The sequence below is a fragment of the Rhinolophus hipposideros genome, assembly GCF_964194185.1.
Source record: "Rhinolophus hipposideros genome assembly, chromosome: X".
Classification (NCBI taxonomy): Eukaryota; Metazoa; Chordata; class Mammalia; order Chiroptera; family Rhinolophidae; genus Rhinolophus; species Rhinolophus hipposideros.
In genome coordinates, this window is record NC_138046.1 from 7,926,000 (window position 1) to 7,952,524 (window position 26,525).

The window sequence follows — 26,525 nt, forward strand, 5'->3', positions numbered from 1 at the left end:
TGGAGATGATATGAATTGTGGAGGAGAATAGGAAATAGTAGCTCCTTCTGTGCCCTTGTTTCCAACATTGATGGCCTTGCCACCTTCATGGGCCTTTGCTTTCAAAGAGCAGGGCCTGTTACTTAGCAATGGCTTGGGAGAAAGCCATCGGGGCTAATGATCTGTTCATTTCGTCTCCCACTGCACTAGTCTTTGTTGACCTCTGAAGCTATGGAGACTATATCTTGACAGACCCATAGATGTATGACTTGACAGCATGATCCCAGAGACTCATGACAAGGGGCTGTTTTGCTCCAGTGAAGGTGTCCTGCAGATCCTGCTGTCTTGCAGGAAACCCTTTCAGTAGACCCCCACTACTGAGGTTTGGGTTACTTAATGGAGCGATGAAGGGGGTCTCTCTCCTTCCTCAAGTCAGGGGTGCTTTAAGTGGTGAGAGGATAGGAATCAAGGAGTGATTCCACACTGGTCAGGGTCCTTCCAGAGATGGCAGTGGGAAGGCCACCCCTCTAGCACATGGACTGCCACCGATCTGGGCAGGAGGTGTCATGGAAGTGCCTTAATGAAATCTCTCCGCCATCAAAATGGGATTTGAAGCTCCTGATTGGAAGGGCATTAGGCTGGCAGTTTCATTCTCTGAATGACAATGGAGTCACAAGTTCTTTGGCTGAGGGGATCCTGCGTGAGGATAGTCCATTTGGGTCATCTCATCCACCCATGGGGAGTTGCTAGGTTAGAACAGGGCCCACCCCTATTTCTGTTCCACATACTTCCTTTCAGCTGCCCTCACTCTTGACAGGACTCTCAGAAGAATTCAGAAACCCTGAGATGCCAAAAGAAGTTTACTCGTAGTTTTGTCAGCAATTTCACTGAAGGGTTGGCCCCATCTTCAGGTCCACTTTGCCCAGGACCAAGTGAGCTATGGTGGGGTGTGCTTTCTTTCTCAGTTTTGGTTTTAGTGTCTCAAATGCAGTTAGCCTCTCCTTGTAGCTGGAATTAGGTATAAATCCTCAGTGGTAAAGGTAGAAAGCTCAGATAAGAAAGGTCTCCTAAACCAGGACACAGCTAGAAGCTGAGTTTCAGCTCTTGGCCCTCATGACCTCTGGGATTTTGATAGTGCAGCCATGTGAAATAGCAAAGGGCTGTCTTTTCTTTTTCTGGGGGAAGACTGAGAGGAGTGATTGCCTACCTTAATCTCCTTCTGGACACTGGCCACACCCACACACCATGAAGGTGTGACCTTCAGCTAATGCAACTGCCCCAGATGGGAGTAATAGTGATTGGCCCAGAGTGGCTGAAAGGATAAATTGGAGTCCCACCCATAGGAAGGGTACAACCTCCTCCAGAGGCCAGAAAGCCCTCCTCCAAGAATGGCAGACACTCCACAGGTAAGTGAGATCACGTGGTGTTTGTCTTTCTCTGTCTGACTTATTTCACTTAGCATAATACCCTCTAAGTCCATCCATGTTGTCTCAAATGGTAAGATTTCATTCTTTTTTTATGACCAAGTAATATTCCATTCCATTCCATATATGTCCACATCTTCTTTATCCAATCATCTTTTGATGGGCTTTTAGGTTGCTTCCATATCTTGGCTATTTTAAATAGTTCTGCACAAACAAACAAAACAGAAACAAAGTCACAGAGTCACAGATACAGAGAACAAATGGAGGGTTGCCAGATGGGAGGGGGTTTGGGGTGAAAATAGTAAAGGGATTAAGAAGTACAAATTGGTAGTTACAAAATAGTCATGGGGATATAAAGTACAGCCTAGGGAATGTAGTCAATCATGTTGTAAGAACTATGTATAGTGCCAGAGGGGTGCTAGACTAATCAGGGGATCACTTTGTAAATTATATTAATGTCTAAGCATATGCTGTACATCTGACACTAATATAAAATAATATTGAATGCCAACCGTTACTGAAAAAAACACACGAATGGCAGACACTCTCATTGATGAACGGCAGGATTTTAGAATTTTGATGTGTGTTGCTGACTCATGTGTCAAAGTTAAAAGTGAGCAGACTACAACAGAAAGGTGCATGAGTGCCTCGGAGTGGGAAGAGCAGCAAGCAACGTCCCTGCAAAATCAAGGGAAACTCCCATTGGTTGTTGCTAGTACTACTAATTGATAAGTGGTTCACCTCCCCTGGGTATGTAGCAAACTTGACGTCCTTGCTTCTTACAGTTGGGTTGGGCTATAAATTCTAGCTAATGAGTTGTGAGTGTGAGTGACATGTGTCCTTTCCAACTGCAGTGTTTAATCACTGGTGTGGGACAGCTCCTCACTTTTCCTTCCCCCTGCTACAAAGATTGGAGAAGCACATGTTGATGAAGCCTCTGTGAGCTTGTCCCTGAGTGGCTTCATTGGGCAGAAGCTTCCCTGATGACCTGCATCGGACACACAGTGTGAGAAGGAAATAAATATGTTTTGGGGTTAAGTCACTGGGATTTGGGGATTGTCACCACAGCAGCACACACCTAACCTCTGACAGATTATGCTGTAACAAAGTGGGCATTATGTGGTTAGCTGTTGTCTGGTGGCATGGTGGGGCAGAGTCCTTTTTACTCACTGGAGAGGAAGGGAGGGACCTTCCCTTAACAAAGCATCCACATATTCCTCTATGGAGACAGTGTCAGGATGGGGACTGTCCGGGAGCCCTGGCCTACACCAAACCCCACAGTAACAGAAGAGGGTCTTTGGTTAGGTGCAAACTTGTATGTGAAGGAGGTAGGTGTACATTAGCAATAAAAGGGTGTGTTTGTGTCTTGGCCATGGAGGTGTGCCACTCAGATCTCCAGCAAGAGAACCTACTGTAGGGGGCAGTGTCACTTACCAGCTGAAGCTGCGTTTGAGATGAGGACACAGCTCCCCTGGGCTACTCCCATCCAAAGACACAGCATGGCAGGGGTAATAATGCTGGCCTCCTCCAGCCTGAGCAGGACCGGAAGGCTCAAGCAATTCCATGAGCAGACAGCTCAGACCTCCAGAGTACCCACTGTAGTTGCACCAGCGCCCCTTCCCCAGCTTGCACCTATGACCATATGGGGTTTCTTTAGGCTCTGGCTGGTTTAAGCATGAGCTGGTGCAGCATGTGGGTACAAGCTGAAAACGGATGGCACTTGGGGGTGGTCTTGAAAGAGTGTGGGGAGAGAAAATCTTCCTAATGGGCAGAGCTTTGAGGGCTGCACCAGGCCTGGGGTAAGAATGGGCTGGCTAGGTGGTCGGGGACTGGGAAAAGTGAGGACTGAAAGAGGTGCCCAAATGAACAGGGTCTTGCCCAAGGGCACACAGAATATTCCAGACAGAAGTGGGGGCTGGAGTCCACTCTCTCCAATACATTTTTAACCTCTGTTCCCCCATGTGATATTAAAGGGAGGCTTTGTAAGAACCTGATTTGTTCCTGAAATTGAGAAACGTAGAATTGAGGATGCAGAATTGTATTCTGTTGCAGCAAATCTTAGCCTGGCCATTGGAAGAGTTCATGTTCAAATTCTGGCACTTGCTCACTGTGCAGTCTCTGAGCTGCTTCCAGACCACTGGACGGAAACTTGTTTGAGTCTCATAACGAATCGGTCCTTATCCCCTATTACTTGTAAACACATCAATATAAACTTATGCTTAAGTTACTAAAATGTAAAACAAACCTGCCTTAGTCCCATACACCTTGAGATTCTGATCAGGAGGAGAGCTTGGGAGAGACCTGGGCTGAGTAAGCAGCACCGTGACAATACCAAGGGGCCCCTGAGAGGCCCTGACAGGGCTCGCAGGAAGCTAGGCCAACGTGGGAGGCTGGGAAGAGGCCTTGCTGAAAGTTAGGAAAGCTGTAAAGGGGGAGGGAGACCACCTCCCCCTTCTTTCACCCTATACCTTAGCTCTTTCTCTGCGTTAATGGATTTCAAGTTTTTTTTCAAGTGTGTCAGGAACCCACAAAAAACAAAAAGTTGATACTTGGACTATTTTATGCAGTGAATAATAACAACTTGAGCTGCTTTGTATATAAATGACACTATTGTTACGCATAAAAATTTACTATTGTTACTTGTTCTTGAAAAACACAAAAATATAGAATGATGTACATCTGCTTTCCTAAACTTCCTTTCTGGAGGTTTCCATCCGCAGTTAGTGGATGAAAATATTCATTCGGATATATCCGACCATCGCAGCAAAAGGGTTAGGGTTGTTGGGTAGCAACAGTGGGTAGCAAGTGACAATCAGACTGTTCAAGGCCCACAAGCTCCACCGGGGGTTGTGGGTCACCTTCAGACTTGCTGACTTGTTGGCAAGAACTTAGCCAGCAGAAAATAACTCAGTAGCTAATAGTGGGCTGCAAGATGTACTGTGAAAACTCCCCCTCCCGACTGCATTTCCTCCTTCTGCGTAAACTTGTGACAACCACCCGCCCCCACCCCGCCCCTGCCTCATGGGCAAAGCAGCCCCTGCAGTGTGAACGCACAGCTCTCTCCCAGCCTGCTTTGGGCACAAAAGGGGCCACAGAGGATCCATGAGGTTAGGATTCCTGTTGCAACTCCAGAGTTTTCATCTAAGTGCTTGGAGGCGGGTGCTCTCACAAATGTGGGCTGCAGCAAGGACCCTGGGACGTTTTAATGTGACTCTGCAAACTTTTGAAAAGCCGAGCGTGATGCCCTCTTCCCATCCGCACAGGGCTTGCTTGCCCTCTATTCTGGGCGTCCACATTGGCAAAGGAGATTTTAAAAAACGTTCTTTATGAAGACCTCCCCCCAAATGCAAATAAGTGTTCATATTGTACTTTGGTGCCACAATGGCTTGCCATGTTTTAAAAGTTTTGTTTCAAATGATTAGAATGACTTGTGCAACAGTGTAAACTAATTTCAACTGTGATGTTACTGGATTCAAATGTCCCCAGGTATTAGGAGGATAATGCACAGTGCTGGGGGAGGGCAAAGGTGAGCAGTGGAAGCCAGAGGCTTCCTGGGCCCAGATAAAGCTCCCTCCTGTCAACAGAGAAACCACAATGACCCGTAAGCGTATTTGCCATTATATATACATTTATTTTCTCCTCTGGACTATTTACAAACCTTTATTTCAGCATACTTTTCAGAAGCATCGTTTTGTTTCTTCATGTTATCCTTTTTTGAAGTCAGAACTGCTCAAGGTCTTTTTCATTCAAAAATGTACATTTAATAAGGACAAAGAGGGCACCAGGTGTGTTGGGGGGACGGGGTCTCTGCTGCTCTGTGTCCTTTCACGGGTCAGGCCATCCAGGGCACGTGGGTCTTGGTCCTTTTCCTTTCTTGGTTTCCACTGTCTGGGCCCAGCACCACTCCTGAAGACCTGCATGTGTGTGTGATTTTACCATCTTTCATCTGCCTTGGCTGCCTTCTGAAAAATTCCCTGGCACGGCGGCTAGTAGCAATACACCTCGGCACCTTCAGTTGTGCTGATGGCTGCTGACCCCGGGAACACAGCCAGTCTCGCAAGACGTTGAGTCAACAGAGATGACCCTGAGCAACTGGGGCTATTTCATAATTGAAGTATATGAGGGAGACACTGTAACACCCTCCCCCTCCCTCCCCCGAAAACCCAACACTAGTAATAGAGATTTCATATTGATCACAGGACACTATACAACAAACACAACCGCACTTGGTAGGACAAGTCACGATTTCCTTTGATACTCAGCACCACAGTAGGGTACCATGCAGGTGGATAGCTTAGCAAATGCATTCATTAGTTAATAGCTCAGAGGGTTAGCTTTTTTATGTGCAGAATAAGGAATGGCCACAGTCTCAGCAACACATCTCTAAATATGCAGACTTTGCAGCCTTGCTATTAACAAGATGACATGGATTGTAAGAATACATTTGAAAAGCTCTGGTAAGACCCAGCAGATTGTCTGTTATCTCTGCAAAGGCACCCCACAGTGGCAGATGGAATGGGCAAGAACTTGGTAGGAAACGTGTGACACATCCCCACAACAAAACGACACTTTGGAGAGACACAGAATGTCTTTCCCATGGTGGTGACAGAGAGGGGATTCGAGGGGAAAAGTTAATATGATAGACCATGTGAGGAAAAGAAAGGGAAGGGGTGTAGAGGAGTCAAGTGGGGGTAGCTCCATCCCAGACTTAGCAGGCTCCTTCCCATTGCCCAAGCTCCAAGTTGTCTATCACAAGCATTCTGTGATTGGCCGGGGCTGAGAAAGGCTCCATGGCCTGAACCCCAGAAGTGCCCTGTTAGATGCTCTGTATTTCCAGAGTGACTTGGTGTGAGGTGAGGAGTGGGAGGGGATGTAGGCAGCCAGTTGGAGGAAAGTGTGCCTGCAAGGCTGGGGACAGCTGAGGATGGAGCTCAATGCTGATGCTGATTACAAAACACACATAGAACAATGACAAGGGGAGATCTGGCGATTTTCAGACTCACATGACCAAGTCCATGGCAAACTCAGACGGTTGGTTTCCGAAAAGGTGTCATGGCCAAACCTCCACCTCACCTTGACACAAACTCACATAGTATCAGTTGCAGTTGAGTTCAACTGCTCTCTTTGCAGCACAATAGGGCAATTACACCTTTTTAAGGTATAATGTTATTTCTAGCTACATGGATCTATAGATATATTTACAATTGGCCTCTTTGCCCTTCCTCACTGCTCCAGTCTTGTCTGTATGACCTCACCCCAAATGAACTGATTGCCTCCCACAGGGCTCAAAGGCTCTCCAGGGTCCTGGAAACCCCAATCCAAACCAACCAACCAATGTTGAAGCCTTTCCATAGCCCTGAAGGGAGCTTTAGATGTGGGGTTATTGCTCTCCCCGCAATCTGGATCTCTCTGTGAAAGGGTGTCCACCTAGAAAGAGGCTATCTTAGACATTCCAGAGGCAACTTTCTTGTTTTTACCTGTCTTACAAATTTGTGTGTGTGTGCATGTGTGTGCAAATACGAGAATAAACACATGTGGTTGTGCTTGTGAACATATATACTGCTGAGAGAGCCCAATGTGTATCTATGTATGTGTGACTGTGAAGGTCTCCGTGGGTGTGTATGTGTAGAAGGCTATATTTACATACTATGTGTATAGAAAAGAAGAGGAGAGATGGCAAGCTGGGCTGATCCAGGCAGTCAGTCCCTAGGGCTCCTTTGCACTTCTCTTCTTCACCAGCCCTCTTACCCCTGTGACTATCTTTCCCTGGACGGGGTGGAAAGAGGGAGTTCCAGCTCCAAGGCTGAAGTTCAGCCGACAACCATCCCAGGATGGCTACTAAGTTGCCCCTGCCCCTGATCGGGCCCACCACCACGGTCCATGCCTGCAGCCACCTCCCAGGCACCTTTGGTTCACTGCATCCAGCTGCTAGCAGCCGATTCCCTGGGCCATTTCCTCCCATCACCCACCTGCTTGGGGCTGCCTCCAAGGCCAGGCTTACAAGGTGACTGGAATAAAGGGATGAATTATAAAGGCTACGTACAACCATGTCTCCAGTTCTTTAGCTCTCTGTATTACGTTTCTGGTCTCAATGCATCTTCAAGGCATCCCAAACATGTCCTTCCAGGACAAAGCAAAATGCTCTGCAGTCCTAGCCTATCCCACAGTTGAGAACTTCCTACTTCAAGGCACTAAATTATCACTTCCTAGGACTCTAGGACTACATTCACTTTTTCTGTGTCTTTTATCCAGGAGATGGCACAGATGGGTGGAGAGAGGAAAAGAGGAGTGGATGGGGACTGGGAGATGCTGCTCCCTGAAACAGGAATTGGAAAGAAACAGTCACTTAATCTAGCTGGCCAAATAGGGGCCCCCTTATGTGGGAACAGGTCAAGGGTATTCTGGTGGTTCTACAAGAGCCACCCACAGGGAATACATAGGCTTTCAGGTGTATTTCCTTTCACGCCCATTCAAATCAGGGCAATAAACATAGGTATGCACTTATACGCATATACAGAATACATCTGTGTGGGCACACACGTAAGTCACAAGGGGCGCACACATACATATACGCATCCGCACGTTGTTCCATGTACACTTATACACACCAATATAGATTTACACCAATAAACATCCAGCTTCTCAAATAGTTGAATGTGCAGAGAGAACTACCTTGATGAACACACACACCCAAGTATACGCAGAAACACACATGTGGAAACACAGTTAAAGGGTAGGTGGCTGAGGGGCTGTAGGGTAGGCTGCCTAGGGAGGGTGGAGGCATAGAGGCTGAGTGCTTGGCAAGTCTTGTTCTCCCATGGGCTGCATCAGTGACGTGAAACTGCTCGGCAAGTTGGAGCACAAGCTCCTTTCTACTTCCCTTCGGAGCCTCACTGGCTGGGCAGTGCCCATGTTGCATCTGTTCGGTTCACACGGGTCACTCACCAGCCTCCATCTGCAGACGTGCTCCCGGTGCTTTAGAATGAGGTCTGGTGCCTGGCAGATAAGCAGAACCTGATGGAGCACTCCATTTTGTAAAGGGGAGAGGTGAAAGGCGAGTGCCTCAGTTGACAGAGTTAAGAGGACAAGAAGAAGGAAGAGCAAGTGGGGTGGCTCTACTACTCACTGGCTGCATGTCCTCAAGCTCCATTGTTTTCCCCTCAGAACAATGGGGACAATGTGCTTTGCCTTCCATGGTTCACAGAGCTCCTGTGAGGGTTTGACGATGTCATGGGCCGGTGACCTAGTTGTCGCTATGCACTAGACAAATAGAAAGGATTAGTATACAGATTTACAACAGTTGTTCATCTGCTATTCTAAACCAGATGATAGTCTTCGTTCACCAAGTGCTTGCTCTGTGACTAGTGTCCAGTCAGCATCTGACCCAGACAGATGTACTGAGTCCCTACGGTCAAGCCTTGTGAAGCAGAAATATATACAAGAGAAGTTCCAATCCCTCCAAAAATGCCAGCTCAACTTGGGTAATCTCCAACCTGACACCACTCACCCCCATCTCCGCAAGCTCCTGTTGGAAACCTGCTCTCTCACTTGCCCTGACGTCTCACTCAGCACCCCTAACCACCCACCTACATTCCATGCCCAACCCTTGAGTGGGCCACAATACCACACTGAAAATACAACAGAAAAAATAGTGGGGGAAAAGGCACTTTCAAAATTCCTCAAGTTCCCTAGGGTCAGTGCCCTGCACTTCCAAGTCCGACCTTGCAGCTGAGCAAGGACCATAATCCCTAGGAGGAAAAAACAGAAGAAAAAAAAAGCAATGAAAAAGAAAATTCAACACCTCAGGGGGACGGAAAACTCCCCAGAAATGCTTGTGTGCAGGGATCGGCTCCTTCCTTTGTCCCCCATCCTCGTTCCTCTAGGTCCTCTCAACATTTCCAGGGGCTTTTCTGTGCTTATTAGCTGTGAGAAGTTTTTGAAAAGGTGTTGTCTTCTAGCAGAAAAGGAAAATCAATGAGCTCTTTACCTCCAACTCCTCCTCAATCTTTTTCCTTCAAGCCAGAACACATCCTTTCCAACTACTCCCCACCTGGAGTTTCCAAAGAAAAGGGTAGAACTGATTCGACTGCCCAAAGACCCAAAACTAACATGAACAAAGAAAAGAAGGCAAAATGAAAACAAAAGAAACTGAAAGGAGCACAGCACAGCGTGCCTGCTACTCTGGGGCAATACGGGACTAATTGGTATGGTACACCCAGTAAACGATGTTGAACACCACAAAGGCCAGAGGGAAGAGGACCCGGGACCACTTGTCAATCTTAGGGACGTAGTCAGGGTCAAAGAGCTTCTGGGAAAACCTTTTACCACAGGAGTACCCAGGGCTCGGGGGGCAACTGTCGTCAGATTCTGAGTCGCTGTCCTTGTCTTGATCGAAGCCCACGAAACTGTCACCATCATTGCTGCAGATAGTGTCGTTGTCACCATCACAGCTGCAGGTAGTGTCATCGTCATCCCGGCTGCAGATAGTGTCATTGTCATCATCATGGCTGCAGGGAGTGTCAACATCGCGTTGGACTTGCTCCACCAGTGCAGGGTGGTCACGCTGAACTTGGTTCTTAGGAACTCTAAAGAACTCATCAGGGCTTTTAGGGACACAGCTTGCTTCTTGCACGTACCTCTGGCTACGGGCAAACAGATGCCTCTCTCTGGGGCCATGGTCATGGTTGTCGTCCACGCTGGCGCTCTCCTCAGTGTCTTCCAGGTCACGGGTCTCAGCACAACCCTGGTCCTCGGCACTATGGTGGATTTCCGCAGTAGTAACGCCGCCATCAGTATCGAAATCATTAAAGTTAATGTCATAGTTGTGCACGATATTCCGTGAGGTGGATGACAGGTCATTGAGGCCTTCTTCACTGGGCAGGCAGGACTGGTCCGAGAGGGTAGACAGTGAGCTGAGGCTTTCTGAGGTGGCCAGTGGGGCCTGCTTTGAGACGGTGGTCAAAGACCCGAGGCTTTCTGAGCTCGCCAGGCGAACCCGCACTGGTCTGGAGGGAGGAGAGCCACTTTCATGTTCGATGTTAACCCGGTCAATCTTTGAGGAGACAGTGGATAGACTCATGAAATCAACAGATTCAAATCCTACATGAAGAAGCACTTTCAGGGAGGGAGGACGGAGGGGGCTTTCCTCATCAGCACTTGTAATGTGCTTGTTGGTCTCTTTCACTAACAGAATCACCTCTTCCTGGGGTCTCTGGTGGGCAAGGGACTAAGGAACGGGACTGAGAGGCTGTTAGCATGTAAGGGAAGTCCCTGGTGGCTGCCAAGCCTGTGTGTCCCTGGGGCAGCTGCTCCCTCTGGAGTGCTGTGTGGCAGACAGAGGCAAGACCTCCTCAGGCAGGTGGGTTTGGGCTCCCTGTGAAGGAGGGAGAGGTTGCTGGACATGAAAGTACCACCACCACGAAAAGCCTCAGCATGGCTTCGGGAGTTGGAAGAGCAAAGGAATGAGGGGTAGGCCAGCCTCTCTGGTGTCTGTCTCTTCCGTTTAGCCTTCCTGTGTTCCCTTTCCCCCTGGCTCCATCGCCTGCCCTTAGAAGCATGCTAAGTGGACTGGATTTGAAAGCCAAAGGTCTGGGGAAAATCTAGCTCTGCCACTCACTAGACTTGTGACCTTGGACAACAACAACCTATAGGGGAGTGATGATAAAGTTTACTTCTTTATTATCTGGTGTGTGTGTTAAAGGAACCACTAAAAAACGTGAAAGCGTCAAGGGCTAAGCTTAGGCTGAAGGGGTACTCAGGTAAAGCTGACTGTCAGTCAAAAAGACAAACCTGGTGCACCAATTCCCGGTAACGATAGCGGGCCATGATTCTTCGGGCTCTTCTGCGTTGCCTGTAAAGGCGCTGGGATCCTCTTCGATTGTAGAAAAGATAGTTGATGCAGACATATTCCAGCAAGGACAGGAACACGAAGAAGAAGCATACAACCATATAGATGTCAATGGCCTTGATACAGGAAAGATGGGGGAGTTTTTCCTGCAGATGTGAGTTGATGGTGTTCAGGATGAGCATTGAAGTCAGACCTACAAACATGGCACAAGGTTAGCCTCCTCAGGTAGCTGCAGTTCTTGAGAAGCCACTGGGCCCACATCCTACAGGAAGGGAGCCATCTCTGTAGGGGGGAGAGCCCTCAGCAAAAGGCCTTCAGCTCGCTAGGACTGGGGTCTCTGCTCTCTTTGTTCCTCTTCCCCCATCTGTACACCCAGCCTGTGCTTCAATGGTTCAGCGACTTCCTATCACACTTAGGATCCAGTCCAAAATCTCCAGCGAGGGTTTTGCAGTGATTTAGATCTCCAGCCCCATTTTGCCCTATAATGGCTCTTTCCTCTTTGCCTTCTAGTCCGTCGGCTTTCCTTTAGTACCTCAATACTAAACGAAGTCATGTCTCTAGGAAGGTTTTGTGAGCCCTAAAATATTACACAATTATAAAGGGTTAGTGCAGCACACGCTCCTAAAGGAGGCTGAGGAGTCTGCCCCAAAGATGGTGAAGGAGACACCATCTGGATCCGAGATACACTGCATTCTTCAGGGTGAGGCCAAATGAACGTCCGAGCTGTTTTCTTAGGCCCCACCTTGGTACTGCTCAAAAACCTGTGATGCTCTTATTGCTTTGACATGAAGTTCCAACTACTTAAAGTGGAATTGCTAAGGTCTTCCCAAGTCATCCCAGCTACTTTCTGCTACTTTCCCCACTTCCCCAGCTCCTACTTCAAGCACCCTGTGATTTAGCTCCCTCCTCCCCCTCTAGGGCCCTTGTGCCTTCAATCAAGCTATTTCCTCTTTTAGGGAATGCCAAGTCTTGTGACTCTGCCTCCTACAAGTCTTCAAAACCCAGTTCGTGCAACACTTGCTTGGTGTGACGCTAGCTAACAAGACCTGGGTCACTTCCTTTTCTGGACTCCAATGGCATCTGTCTCAGCATTACACTAGATATTCATCGAGGGCAGCTCCTCTGGAAATCCTCTGCTGCCTAGTAGGGTATTCTGAGATGTTGCTTAATCAATGTTTGTTGCATTGCATTTCTGATCTATACGTATGACTTCTCCATTCATTTACACATCCAGAAAATAATACATTCTGGTACTTTGGGCCTAACATACGAAGATCCCATCCCTGATTTTTTCCCACACCTGTCTCCAACAGGTCTCTCTGCTAGGGATTGGCTGAATACCTATACAAATGCTTGTTGAGAAGGATCCATTTTGTTTGCTTGCCTGGGTAGTCACACATTCCTCCTAGTACTCTTCCTTTACTCTCAACTTTTTTTCTGAGGAAGATGACCCAAGTCCCTCTGTGGGATGGGGGAGGGTTGGGGAAGGACCTACCGACGGTCACCCTGGCAACAGAGAATTCATGGTTCATCCAAAATGATATCCAAGAGGTGGAAGTGGTGAGGACAGTAGGCCAATAGACCTGCACAAGGTAGCTGATAAGTTCCCTCTGGACCAGGAACTTCAGGATCAGGCGCTCGTAGGAACCTGGCAAGGAGACATACTTGTATCAGGGTGGCAGGGCTAAGGGGATTTTCAGGGAGAAGTTCAGGATGGAGGAGGGGAAATGGACGGACAGTTCAGCATCTAATGGTTCAACCTGGGCAGTCTGCAGACCTGACCCCATTTGCTGCCTGAAGACCAGGGACGATGGCATGTGTCAGTAGGCCCATAGGGCACAGCACGTCTGCTCTCTCCTCCTTCCTTCCTTCCTTGCCCCATGTCAAATGAAGTTTTGAAATGTGAGGGACATGAGATATTTCAAAGCTGTAAACAGATGGAGGGTGAGGGGCTGGCCCTGAGAGGCTTTTTTTTTTCTCTACAAGAGCATGAATCTTTTACACCTGATGAGCATTAAACCCGGCCAAGTGCTCCCACACCCATATCCTTATTTGCAGAGTACGCCATTGGGTCTTATGAAAGGGGTTTTGGAAGGTTCCAGAACTGGAAGGAAATGAGAAAGGAGGCAATACAGAGTGTGTAGAGGTCCAAGGCAGAGGTCCTCAGGGGTTTACCAAGGTACAAAAGAGACAACAGACAGGAGACAAAGAAGGGGGCAAACCTACCTGTGTACAAAGGCACCTGTTTGCTACTCAACGTCTTTCCCAGGAAGCTGAACTGAGGGATGTGCAGCTTGTCAGTGCCCTGGATGGCACTCCCATTGCCTTCCCAGTATAATACGATGTCATCAACCGTGTAGCCATCTGGGAGATGGAGAGAAACCGCGTCAGTCTCAGAAATCAGGCATAGGCAGATTTCACACCAGGGCAGTCTGTGGGATCCAAACGATGCTTGGAACCTGCGCTTTTGGGGGTTCCTTTGTGTTTTGCTGAGCCTGAGCATGGGGGCACTTGGAAAGAGAACTCTCAGTTTGGAGTTCCTTAGCAAGGAAGGAAAGCACAGCAAAGAGATGTGTTCCCACCACGATCTTGTGCACAATTTCCCAGAGCAAGGTAAATAGTCCCATGGGACTATTTACACCCTCAAGGCCATCTTCTCCCAGATGCCATGTATCTATCTGTCTGTCTGTCTGTCTATCAAGGGGAGAGAGAAAGGGGGAGGGAGGGAGTAGGGGAGATACGCCGTCCCTCTCACTGTCAAGTCTGCCTTGGGTTTTCTGATGGCCACAACCCCGGGCAGGGAAGAAGGGGTCATGGGAGACAGACGTACAGCTCTCCACCTCCAGCTTGCAAGTCTGCTTGTCCATAGGGAAACTGTCCAGATTCATAGAACAAGCTGCTGTGGTGGTCAGTCTACAAAGGAAAAGCAAAAGAAAGGAAAAAATGAGTCAAGCCCAGGCAAACAACCATTCCTGAGAACACTGCAGGGCTGGGGAGGGAGAGGTACCCCAAGGAGTGACCCATCCGATACCTTCCCATACTTCCTTACTACAGCTGGGCCCTCTTTCTCACCCTCACTCTCTTCTTTCTTCCCTTCTTCCCTTCCCAGAGGAAAACTGAGTAGCAGTTGTGTAGGGAGGAGAGAGGGAAATTGTATGTGACAAAGCAACCAAGAGATCTGGCAGGACTTAAACAAATCACACGTGTGGCATGTCAGGAAACCTCAGGGTGTCAGAACAGAAAGGGCTCTTGAGGAAACTGAAAGCAGAGACAGAAACGGGTGCTCAGGTATGAATGTGAGCAGTGGTCCAGGCCCACCTTTGGCCATGGGAGCTGCTTCCACCCCACAGCACTCTCATCTCTGTGTCCCTGCCTATGAGGGTACTGACGCCTAGCAAAATGCCCGTGGGTATAAATAGAGAGGAGGGATTAACACATCTGAGGTGGGCAACGGAGTGTTGGGCAGGGGCATCAAGTTGCCATGTGTTGATTCTGTGAGAGGAATCTGAGGAGAGGTCTTAGAGAAGCTGGGGAAGTGGGAGAAGTGACCAAGGGAAAGAGGATAATTCCAAAAGCTCTCTGCAGCCTCAGCTGGGAGGCTCTGCCCCACCTCTTATCTTGCCCTTCCCAGCTATTAACTCTAGCCTAGTCCCTTTCAACCCTTGAAGTGATTTCCATCTGCACAGTGGGTAGGGTGTGTGTGTGTGTGTGTGTGTGTGTGTGTGTGTGTGTCGTTCTCCCTCCTATAAATCCTTCATGCAGCACTCATCAGCTGACGCCCCCTTAAATGAAACAAGTGTGACCAGGCTCCTGTTCCCTGCAAGCTTTGTTGTTCTCTGAGTCCAGTGCCTTGGTCCATGGAAAAGTGGATGGAGAAAGAAGAAAACAAGGGACAGAGCTGGACCTCCCTAGAGAAAGAGAGACCCAGAGATCGCACTGAACCCTGGCAGCTACCTCTTAGATAAATTTCATGACCTAAATTTCTATCTTGCACTGGTCTTAAGGGGCGGTTTGTAGTAAGAGATGACACAGTAAAGTGAGCCTTGGTGGCTGTCTGCTGTTGTACATGGAGCAGTGAGGAGTTCCAGCATGCACACATTGTGTGTGTACAGAGCCACAGAGGACAGACGAATACTGCACACCCCTGGGCCCCTATATGATGCAAATGACCAATGGCAGAGATCGGTCCCCCCCCTCACTGCACGGGCTTCAGCATTTATGTCTTTCTCTCTCACTGAATGGGAGAGAAAAGACCCAAAGAGAAATGACAACGTGTATACAATGGTAAGGCGGAGGGAGAGACCTTCCAGTTGAGAGAATCAAGGAGGATTTCTTGACAGAGAGCATCTGCGTTAGGGATTAAAGATGGCCCAGGTTTAGACTCATGGAAAGGGCCATTCCGGACAGAAGCAGAAGCCAAGGTATGGGGATAGGACAGCCAAGGATGGCTGTGGGAAACTGGGTGGGGTGAGTGATGGGGCAGTGCAAACAAATCTGAAAAGCACTGGGACCCTCTATGTGTCCGTTAGACGGCGTTCCTCAGATACTCGCTGGGAAGAAGGAAGCCTGCCAGGACGGCCTCTCGCCCCGGAAACTCACCGGATGCCATATCGCACCGTTCCATCTGGCTGAAGCTGAAACATGCGGTTTTGCACAGTCACGTCATGCACGAAACCATCCTTGCTATTTAGAAAGTAGCAGTCGGGGACCCACAACTTCTCAAGCATGCGATAGTCCAGAGTCAGGTTCAGGTTGGTCTCGTAGTATGCTAAACGTGGATCTTTCCAGGTCTGATGAAAAAACATCGTGATCGTGTAGTCCTGGGGAGAGGAAGAGAAATCCCAAATCTAAGCGACATTGTCCAGCTGGAGAAGTCTCTGTCCTCGGAGGGCGCGTGTGTGTATGCAGGTGTGCAAAATACATTATACACATAGATGAGTCATGAAACGTATGTAAGAATGTTAACTGGTAAGGATAACAAAACGAACCGTGTGTAATTAAAATCCAGGTTAAGAAATAGAACTATCAGTAACTTTCAAGCTTCAAAGTGTCCCTTCCAGAACCTGTTTCCCACACTTCCCTGCAGTAAGTATTGTCTTAGATTTAAATGATAATGCCCTTACTTTTTGTTAGAGTTTTATTGCCTGTGTATGTATTTCTAGGAAACATATTGCTTCGTTGGACCTATTTTAAGATTTTTCCCCCAAAATGGCATCATACTGTATGTATTCATAATTTTCTTCCTTCACTTAATATTGTACTTGTGATCTTCATTCGGGTTGGTGTGTGTAATTAAAATTTGTTCACTTGCTTTGCTTGCATATGGGATAATCTTCCTGCATATGGATATACTATGCATATTATTGTGTGGACACACCATAAATACCAAAATCACGATGAAATAAAAACTATGAAGCAAATGTTCCGCTTTACCCCTGCCAAGAGCAGATGAGAATTTCCAATGCCCCTGCCTTGCCAACACTGGCATTGTCTGACTTTGGATTTTTGCCGATGTGGTGGGTATGTAATAGGTTCTCATTGTGGTCTTATTTTGTGTTTCACCGATTAATAATCCAGTCAAGCATCTTTTCACACGTTTATCTGCTGCTTGGTTTTCTTCACAACACTGAAATTCCTGTTCAAATTTTCTGATCATTTTTATTGGTTGTTAAATATTCTTATTAATTCACAGGAATTATGTATATTTTCAATATCTTAGTTCACTTTGACTTATCCTTTTGCACTTGTTACACTGGTTTTGTTTGTTTTGCAAAACAGAAGTTCCAGAACTTTTGGCTAAACAGAATTTTTTTTTTTTTTTTAAAGAAAGGGTTTATTTATCTATTTTTTTTTACATATTGTTTTACTTTTTTTTTTTGCCTCTGTGTGTGTGTGTGTGTATGTGTGTGTTGAGAGCCCACTGGCCCATGTGGGAATCGTACCGGCAGCCTTCGGAGTTAGGAGCATGGAGCTCTAACCGCCTGAGCCACCGGGCCGGCCCCGGCTAAACAGAATTTTAACATAGTTGGTTACCAGTATTTATTTTCATGGTTTGTGTTTTCTGTTTCTTTTTAAAGAAGGCCTTAGCTACCATAGAGGTGCAAACATAGTATCCTATTATGTTTAAAAACCTTCATAAGCCTTTCACTTTTAGGTCCAGAATCCATCTGGATTTCTTTATTTTTTATTCCAGGTAGCTGTGTTTTCCAAAACCTACTGTGTTTACCCATGTGGGTTCTGTTGCAGGTCAGAACTGGAGTGGGCTTATGACCTGTCCCATGTACTTCGCCCTTAGCTTCATGGCTGGAGCTGACACACTTACCATAGTCGTTTCTGAGATCTTTTCAATACTGGAGATATACATAGATACTCCCACTGGCACAGGGGCACCTACAATACAGGAAGACACTATTACATGCAGGGTAGGATAAACGGTACGAGTGTGGACTCAGGAGCCAGACTGCCTGGATCTGAACCCCATTTTGAACTAGCTGTGTGACCTTGAATAAGTTACCTAACCTCTCTGAGTCTTAGTTGCCTCATGGGTAAAATGGGGATCATTATAGCCCTGATCTCATAGCTAATGCAGGCCAAGTACTTAGAGCAGTGCCTAGCCCGTGATACACTGAAAGGAAGGAGTTGGGGCAAAATCAAGAGAAAATAAGATGATGAAGCACTCTTCTTGTAAATGTTTCCCTGATAAAAACTGAGGAGCAATGAGCCCCCCAAAAGAACTAAGATTTGTGGTATGTATGAGCATATTTGTGTGAGCGCATGTGAGTGTGCCCATGTGTGAGTGAAAGTCTCTTTGTGGGAATAAATGTGAGCTGTGCACATGAGTGTGTGAACATGTGTGAGAGAAGGCATGAGTGTGACTGTACTTGAGTGTGTTTTGCGGGAGCAAATGTGTGTGCATGTACATGTATGTAGGCATGTTGTGTGGGAAGGTGTGTCTATGTGAGCATGTCTGCGTATGAGTCTGCGTATATGAGTCTGTGTATTCACATGTGAGTGAATGTATGAACATGTTGTGTGCTTGCATACATTGCATGTGAATACATGAAAGCACATGCAAGCATGTAGGCATGTTGGTGTGTGGAAGTGAATGTATGAATGTGTTCGTGTGTGAGTGAATTGGTATTTTCATGTATGAGAGCATGTTTGTATGTGAGTGAATGTGTGGCCACGTACATGTGAAGGGACGTGAAGACATTTACATGCATGTTTAAATATTAAAATGTTTCTGAAGGAGTGAATGTGTGAGCATGTCCATATGGATGAGTGCACGAGTGTTCCTGTGGATGTGTGAGCGAAGGTATCTGAGTGTGTTTAAAGCCAGTGAATGTCTGAGCGCATTTCTGGGTGAATGCATGTGTGAGTAACTGCGTGCATTTGGATGTACTGCGTGGGAATGAACATGAGGGTGGTCTGTGTGAGCCTGTTCCTGTGTCAGTGCACTTGCCAGCATGTCCATGTGTGAGTGAATACACGGTCACGTTTGTGTGTGTAAAGCTGTTGAGCTCATGCGTGTACGTGAGGAGGTGGAAGGAGTCAATGTGTCTGTGTGTTCATCTGTCTAAGCATGTTTACATGAGTCTGTGTGTGAGCAGGCATGATGGAATGTGTCCGTGTGTATTTGTGTGACTGAATGGGAATGCAAGTGAACTTAGGAGTGTGTGACTATGCTTGTAGGAGTGAGCGTGTTCATCGTATGAATGTGACTGTGTGTGTGTCACTGTGCAGGTGTGAGTGAACGTGTAAGCATGTTAATGTGAGTGTGTGTGTGCAGATGTCTGTGTGTTAATGAGCGACTACGTTCATGGGTGAGTGTGTTTGTGTGAATTGGTAAATATGTGGACGTGTTTGTGCGTGTGAACATGCTTGTGTGTGAGTGAATTCATATGTTCATGTGTGTGAATGTGCAAGCAGGTGCATGAGTGAATTTGACTGTGTTTGTATACGTGAGCGTGTTTGTGTGGGAGTGGACGTGTGGACATGTTCATGTGTGTATGTGAATGTGTGAGCATGTTTGTGTGTATAAATGTGTGAGCATGTGCAAGTGAGTATATGGCGTGTGTAGATATGTATGGGAGCGAATTCGTGAGTGTGTTCATGTGAGTTAGTACATGAATGAAAGGTGTTTGTGTGTTAATATGTGTGTGTGATTGAATGCGTGTGTGCGTTCCTGCCTCCTGGCTTTCTTTTCCAGGCCTAGGTGGTAGCGTGCCCACTCATATGTGAGCAGGGATGTGCAAATATGTAGTAAACTATAAGGTGCTGTGGAAAAATACATTTTTACTGTTTCCTCATTGGCTCAAAGCTGCCTCCGGCCAGTCCCACAGGTAAGCCTTTATTCTATGTGTATTACATCACACTGCTGCTATGGAAACATGCATGACGCTTGCAATTCAGCCTACTGGCTTCACTGAAGGCTGATTGCCCAGAAGCTGAGCTGCAAAGCAGAAAATGTGTTATTCCTATCCCAGTGCTTCAAAAAGCAAAGTGCTATTGGGCATCAGTGTATGAATAGCAGCTGAGAAGTAAATGGACCTCTGTGTGAAGGTATAGCCCAGACTCCAACATTCAGGGCTATTGTGAATGATCCCCAGCAAAGTGCTTTGTAGTGACAGGAGTTTCTAGAAATGCAGTTCTTTATTACAGCCTTTCAGGCTCCCCACATGCCTTTGGAGGATGGAAGCTGTGTTAGGCAGGCAACAAGCCCAGGAGAGGCCAGCCAGCCATTCTCCCACCACCTCACTGCACTGTTAGATTTCTTGTCCTAGAGACTCCATGCCACTGAGGCAACTCTGTCCCTTACAGCAGAATCCTGGGGACCCAAACACTAAAGGACCAGAGCCTAGTTCTGTCCACGGGTTCCCAGTTGAAGGGGCAAGTAGGAGCTGAAATGTAGTCACCAAGCTATGAGTCCTGGCTAAGGAATGTAGCCTGGAGGAAGAGGACCTGGTACCTTTTTCTAATTTATTTAATTTTTTAAATTTATCTAATTTATCTAGAGGGGACACATTATGTGCTAGCAGTGGTCAGTATGAGGGCTTAGCTAAGGTATCCTACATCCCTAAATGAGGAGCAAGAAGCTTTCAGATAAGGTCCCTAAATGCTGTCACTGGGGTGATGGCCTCAGCCCCATAACCCATCACTGTCCCTCCTGATTGGCTCAGAGAGGCAGGAATAGTGGGAGAGGGTAGCCACTTCTCTCTCTCTGGGAAACTTTGTTGCGCCAACTCCTTTTCCTCCCTAGAATCCATTAGAATACCAGAGGAAGACAAACAAATAAAGGAATGATGAGGATGTCCCAGTCATTCCTTCACTCCACACCTACGTCGTGCCAGGTCCTGGGCTACACGAAGTCCTCAGGGACCTGCCTTTTGCAACACTGTGGAGTCCGCTTCTCTTGCCCAGAAAGAAGCAGTTTTGTTAACTTTCCCTGGCTCTTCCTCCTCCTCTTCCCCCTCGTCCCCCTCTTCTCAAGGAATAAGGCTCCTTTTTGAACCTGACCACCATTAGGTATGCCCCTCTTCATGATGTGTGTGTGTGTCTGTGTGTGTGTGTGTAGCCTTGAAAATCTACTTCACCTCAGACACAGAGGGGAATCTGACTCTGTGTCTAGTGGGAGGCCTTCCCGGGAGTCCTGGGCTCCCCCAACCCTGAATCCCTTGGCCCAGCTAGCCCACTGATTGCTTTCCCCCCACAATACAACAGCCTCAGACTTAGAGCCTCCAGTATCCTCACTCTCCCACCTTCATCTCTGTGGATGTGTTTTGTGTGTGAACATGTTCATGTGTGAGTGCATGCATGAGCCTGTTTGTGTGCAAACATGTTCCCGTGGGAGTATGTGAATGTCAGTGAATGGGGAAATCAAGGACCCATCTTTGTTCATAAGCACCAGGTCTGCATGCCCATAATGCTTAATGTAACCAAGAGGCTAGGCGTCAGGTGTAAACAAATCTGAATTAACTCAAAGGATGGTGGTGAAGTGCCTTGGAGATATTGTGAACCAGCTACACCTGACAATCCCCAAAGGTTGGCCCCCCCAGTCGCCCCCCCCCCCCCCCCCCCGCCTGGGCGCCTGCAGAGATGGCATCTTGAAACAGTGGAGAGAATGTGCTTGGTGTACTTAAATGGCTGTAGGTGTCAGCCTTTGATAAGAAACAAGAGAACGACGACAGGAGAAAATGTAGTAGCTACTCCCTTGATACCCACTGGTGCTTGGTGCAACTGATCCAAAACCGGTGTCATGCAACGGGGTACTGGCTGTGCCCTAACACCTGAATTCCCATATTGAAAGAGCCTGCCTTCCACCCTCTCCATTTCCGCTTCCCATCTCGGTGCATACTCACCTTGGATCCTGGAGATGCGCCATCTGCCCTCATACTCAGAAGGAGTGACAGTAGCAAAGCTTAGTCCGGGCGATAAACTTGGTTTTCAAGGCGACTCCCCAAGCCAATCACAGCACCCCCCACTGGTCTACCACCTGAGCAAGTCCGCAGCATAGCTTTGTGCCCTTTCCGGTGGAGGCATTATGTATTCCTGGAGGCATTACGCATTCCGAAGACCTCTATTCATATGTACAAATGTGAACCATTAGCACTAATTAACCCTTTACAGTGGGAGTAATTCTACCACCTGTAGGAAGTAGAGTGCTTTCTCTGGGTTAACCACTCTGCTGTTTGTTTGTTTGTTTGTTTGTTTGTTTGTTTGTTTTACCTCCTTCTCTGTTCCTTTGAGCAGAAATGTGACTAACCTCTAATGCACCCTTCTGTTTGTCCTTCATTTAGGTTTCCTGGGTGTCCTGTTCTGTGAGGTCAGGGTAGGATGCCTGTCCCTTAAATCCCTGTGATCAGGCCAGTTATCCCTTCTAAGGGGGGGAGGCTAGGCAGCGATATAGGGAGAAACTTATGTATTGGCTTCCTGGAGATTCGTGCTTCAATTTCCTTGTGGTTAAGATCTGAGTGCTAGGCTAAGGAATTTGGATTTTATTTGGCAGTGAAATAAAACCATCAAAAGTTCCTGAGGTGATCAGGCTGGATTTATAAAGATCACACTACCTGTAATGTATTGAATGAAATGGACTTGGTGGGAGCTGAAGGTCTGGGGATTGGGGCAGAGGCAGAAGTGCCTGGACGCTGGTGGGGGAGTGGGTGAAATAAACAAGACTTAAAAGACATCGCCCTTACTTTTGAACTAGCTGCATAGGGCGAGTGTCCAGGGTGCACAGAATGTGTGGTCAAGTAAAACAACGTGTACTTTCCCTATAGATGAAGCAGAAAAATTCTAGCCTGAGAAACACTGCGCGCGTTTTGTCTGGCATACCCATTTCTGTGGTTAGCACCTTTCTAGCCACACCAGGAAGCCAGCTGTTGGTTCGCTCTGTGACATTGTAAAGGAGTGTGGAGGGGCCAGAACACATCCTGCATAAGAAGGTAGAGCAATGGGGAAAATTCCAGGGGTAGAGTTAAAGGCCTGGATGTTGGGGGGCTGGGAATGCTCGTTGCAGGTCTCCCAAGGGTGGAAGTGTGGAGCCGGGGGAGTGCCACTGGTCAGCTTACTGGATGGGGCTGGCTTATTGTACCTCAGCTCTATTCCACCTATATGCAGGCCTCTAGTGTCTGGACGTGTCTTACCTCCAAAATTTGGTCTCAGACGGGCATCATATCGTGACAGCACCCTGTCCAAAATCTTGTGAACCACAGCTCCACGTGCACAATTTTTGCTAAAACAGAGAAGTCATTAGTAAATGCCACATTGCTTCTCAGAGAACAAAAACAAAGAGCGCACCAGGTGTCAACTTGCCAGGGCCTTCCCTTCTGCACACACGCAGACATGTACAGTCATACATGTAGAGGTCTCTCCGTGCTCCTCTCCCTCCCCACAGTGAGTCAGCCAGAAGCGCGGCAGTGACGCAGACTCCTATTTCCCCTCCCCCTCCTTAGCTTTTATCCAGAGGGTAGGGCACAATGACTGGATCCTGGTTACCAGGCAGGATTGAGGGTGGGGAACAAGGGAGCCAGTAGGGGAAGTGGAGAGGGGAGGGAGTGGGCAGGTGTAAGCCCTCAGATATATGCATTACTTCAACCTCCTAAGGGACACCTCTTGGATGCAGCTTTCTGGGTTGGTGGTAATCCTTCCAAGGGCACCTGATTGCCCTCGGAAAGGCCAGTCTTCTCCGTTCAGGGCCCGCCTGAGCTGAGCCAACCAGTCTACATTCTCCAGCTCAGTCACATTTCCCCTACCTGGGCTAGGGCTGGGCATTTTGTTGTCACGTCTATGTAAACCTTCTTTTTGTACACCTCTGTTTTAAGACTTGGCATGTGGCGTACAACGCAGAGAGAGAGCATGGCGCATGCAGCAGAGATTTATGATTCTCACCCAACCAAACCATTTCAGATTCTTGGGGTTCAGGGTGGTCCTCAAAGGGACATATTCTGGGAGCAGGCATCTCTCTGGCTAAGTATGTGCTTCTAGCCTAGACGTGTCTTGGGTGGGCACATGTAAGTAGACCCAGCTCAGCTCGGCATAGATGGCCTTTCCAGAAGTCTCTAATTCACCTAGCTCTTCAGTGGGTCTCTTTTCCCTAAGAGGGACTTATGAATTAGAACAGCCCCTGGGGATCACTATTACTCTTAGAATCTTTGACACAATGACTTGGGGAAGACAGCCCCTGTAAATCTGTGGTGTGTGTGTGTGTGTGTCTGTGTGTGTGTGTTCACTAGCGCAGTCTGGTATGCTGGGTTGGGGTTGAGGCCATTGCAGAGCTGTCTGCTGGAACCTTGCCCAACCACCCCCCCTTTTCTGAATACGTATTCATTTCTGGTTTGCCATTTAAAAAATTATTTCCAATCATCTTTAATGATAAAATTTCATTTTGCATCATTCCAAAGTGTGCACATAAATTATTTCCGAATTAAAGCAGTACATTCCCACCTGTTTAGGACCACATATTACCCATATGCCAGCGCTCAGGTTCCCTGGCCACCACAAATACACATTTCTGTGTGCTCTACATGTAAAGGCTGACTGTTTAACATCTCTTCGGTTATATGCAGACCCGAAGAAACTTGATATCAACCAGAAGAAAACCTGAATCTTCAAATGTTTTCACAGACAAAAGCGCACCTATCTCAGGCCACCAGGTTATACGGTCATACAGACACGGATCGCACTGTCTGGGCTCCGATTTAGTTCAATAATTCTATCTGTGGCATCGGAAAAGGTCCTCACCGCTCAACACGCACACGCACGAACACACACGCGCGCGCCTCAGGGAACAGACTAAAATGCGGACTCAAACAGGTGTCTCTACTGTCTATGTTTTGAGAATTGCTCATCACCCTGTACCACCCCCACCCCAATCCCACAGGTGTCAAAGGACGTGACTGGGAAAAGCTGCCCAGGGTCCAAATCGCTGGGGATGGATGGCAAACCCTGGGTTGAGGGCATTCTCTCCCCACACCCCTGGCTGCAGTTTGGGCACACGCAGAGCTCTCAGGCGCCACAGTAACAGGTGGGCTTTAGCACAGCGCTCTTTCAACCAGTCACCCCCTCAGTGCTACCGCACTCCCCTCCAAGTACCAAGGTAGGTCCCGAGCAGCAGGGCTCGGCGAGCCCGGGGCCAAGTCGCCCCGAGCCCGCTCCGTCCAAGAGGCCTGAGGCCGCCCGCCCGCCTCTGTCGTTGCCCTGCCCAGCCTGGCGGTGCCCGCTTACCAGTTGAAGATGTTCTGGACGACTTCGGGCACGGGAGAGGAGACCTCGAAGTGGAATTTCGGGATGGGACTGGCGTCGTTGCCCTCTGAGAGCCAGGTCCTGATAAGCAGCAGGAGCACAGCGGCTCGCAGCATCCCTCGGATGCCCATGACCGAGGCGCTCTGCGGGCCGGAGGGCACGAGAAACGGCCGGCCGCCGGCGGGGAAAGGGACAGAGTAGGGGCAGTGCAGGGCGAGGGGGAGCTCGGGGGTCGCTAGGAGTCGCCTCCAAGGAGAACAGTAGCGAGGGGAAGGGGAGCAGGGAGCGTGGGAGGAGCAGCCCCCGCAGCTGTGCCCGACTCAGCGCCCTTGGACGCGCCCGGCAGCTGCGATGGTGCGCTCCGTCTGCGGCCGCTCCTGGCTGCGACTGGGCACTGAGCGGGTCGTTCGGCTGGCTCCGCCCACTCCGACGGCAGCACCGGCCGAACCAATCCGGCAGGTGCCAGGAGCACACAAAAAGGCGCGTACTCTTGCCTCCGCCCCGCAGCCTGCGCGCCACCCGGCCCCCGCCCCTTCAGGGCTTTGCAGTCGTCCCCTGGCCAGCCTCAGACAGACAGGGGTGGGGCCCGGCCAGGGGAGGAGGTAGGGGGCAGGGAGAGGGAGGGCAGCCAGCTGCTGGAGGGCTGGGCACCGATCCGAGGCTAGGGGCACCAGTTTGGTCCTGCTTTTCCTCTCCGCATATATGTAAAATGTGCGTTTCTCTTGGAAAAGCGTGTGCTCCAGAGTTTGTGTGTGTGTGTGTGTGTGTGTGTGTGTGTGTGTGTGTGTGTGTGTGTGTGGTGAAGGGAATGGGGTGATTTCACTGCCCTGGCTGAATCTGTGTAATTAAAGAGCTGGACACATTTGGGGATCAGGAGGTATCTAACTGATGTTCATCCCCAAACCCTTGTCTCTCCAGTAAGCCCACGTGCCTTGCCTCTGGGATCACCAGTGGGTTTTATGACAGCTCTGGCCATAGCAAGAGTGCCCCTCCATTAGGATGGAAATTGGGCTCCAGGAGCCCAAGACTTTCTTGAGTACTCTTGGCCCCAAGTTTGGGTCCCTGGGGCAAAGCTCTGGGAACTGGAAGGATTCACCAACTGTGATCACCCTGAGTTGTGACTCTGTCCCACAGCCAGGGCATGCAGAGTTGACATGAGGGTCCATGGCTGACACCATGAAAGGGGAAAGAAGTCAAAGGCCAGTGTTTCAGATGTTCAAGGGAGTTACGGCTACTCCAATTCTCCTGCATTCTAGCCCATCATGTGAAAAAGTCTAGAACTTTGACTACAGGCCTCTTATTCTTTCCACTACTTCGAACACTGTCCTATGAAACAGAAGGATCTCAGAGGATAAGGAGAAACTTCCACCCAATCCCCTCTCTCCTTCCCATCTCAGATCCATAAGAAAGCAAGATCATGAGCTAGAAGGGCAGTCCACCAATAGACCTCAGTCATGTTCACAAGTGCTGAACCTCCTAAGGCATGCCATTGAGAAGGGTTGCAATGACAATGGATTTCAAGTTCACTCTTGGTT

At 48.4% G+C, this 26,525-nt stretch overlaps 1 protein-coding gene across 1 annotated transcript; it reads right to left on the minus strand.

The window, feature by feature from the left end:
* Nucleotides 1-5,089: 5,089 nt before the first annotated feature.
* On the minus strand, nucleotides 5,090-25,304 carry GABRQ (gamma-aminobutyric acid type A receptor subunit theta). Its single transcript, XM_081042677.1, has 9 exons — nucleotides 24,973-25,304; nucleotides 22,893-22,981; nucleotides 17,573-17,640; nucleotides 15,850-16,070; nucleotides 14,081-14,163; nucleotides 13,477-13,614; nucleotides 12,746-12,898; nucleotides 11,193-11,443; nucleotides 5,090-10,455 (listed from the first exon to the last, which is right to left on the minus strand). Exons 1-9 carry the CDS (start codon nucleotides 25,119-25,121, stop codon nucleotides 9,601-9,603), a joined length of 2,007 nt encoding a protein of 668 aa, XP_080898803.1. The 5' UTR covers nucleotides 25,122-25,304; the 3' UTR covers nucleotides 5,090-9,600.
* Between the last annotated feature and the right edge of the window lie 1,221 nt (nucleotides 25,305-26,525).

Excerpts from the sequence above, each read along its gene's own strand:
- GABRQ (XM_081042677.1), bottom strand. The coding sequence starts at position 25,121 with ATGGGCATCCGAGGGATGCTGCGAGCCGCTGTGCTCCTGCTGCTTATC. Across the intron at positions 12,899-13,476 it reads ACAGGTGCCTTTGTACACAG|GTTCCTACGAGCGCCTGATC; the intron begins GTAGGTTTGCCC and ends TCTCCTTGCCAG. Across the intron at positions 10,456-11,192 it reads ACCGGGAATTGGTGCACCAG|ATTGACCGGGTTAACATCGA; the intron begins GTTTGTCTTTTT and ends GTCTCCTCAAAG.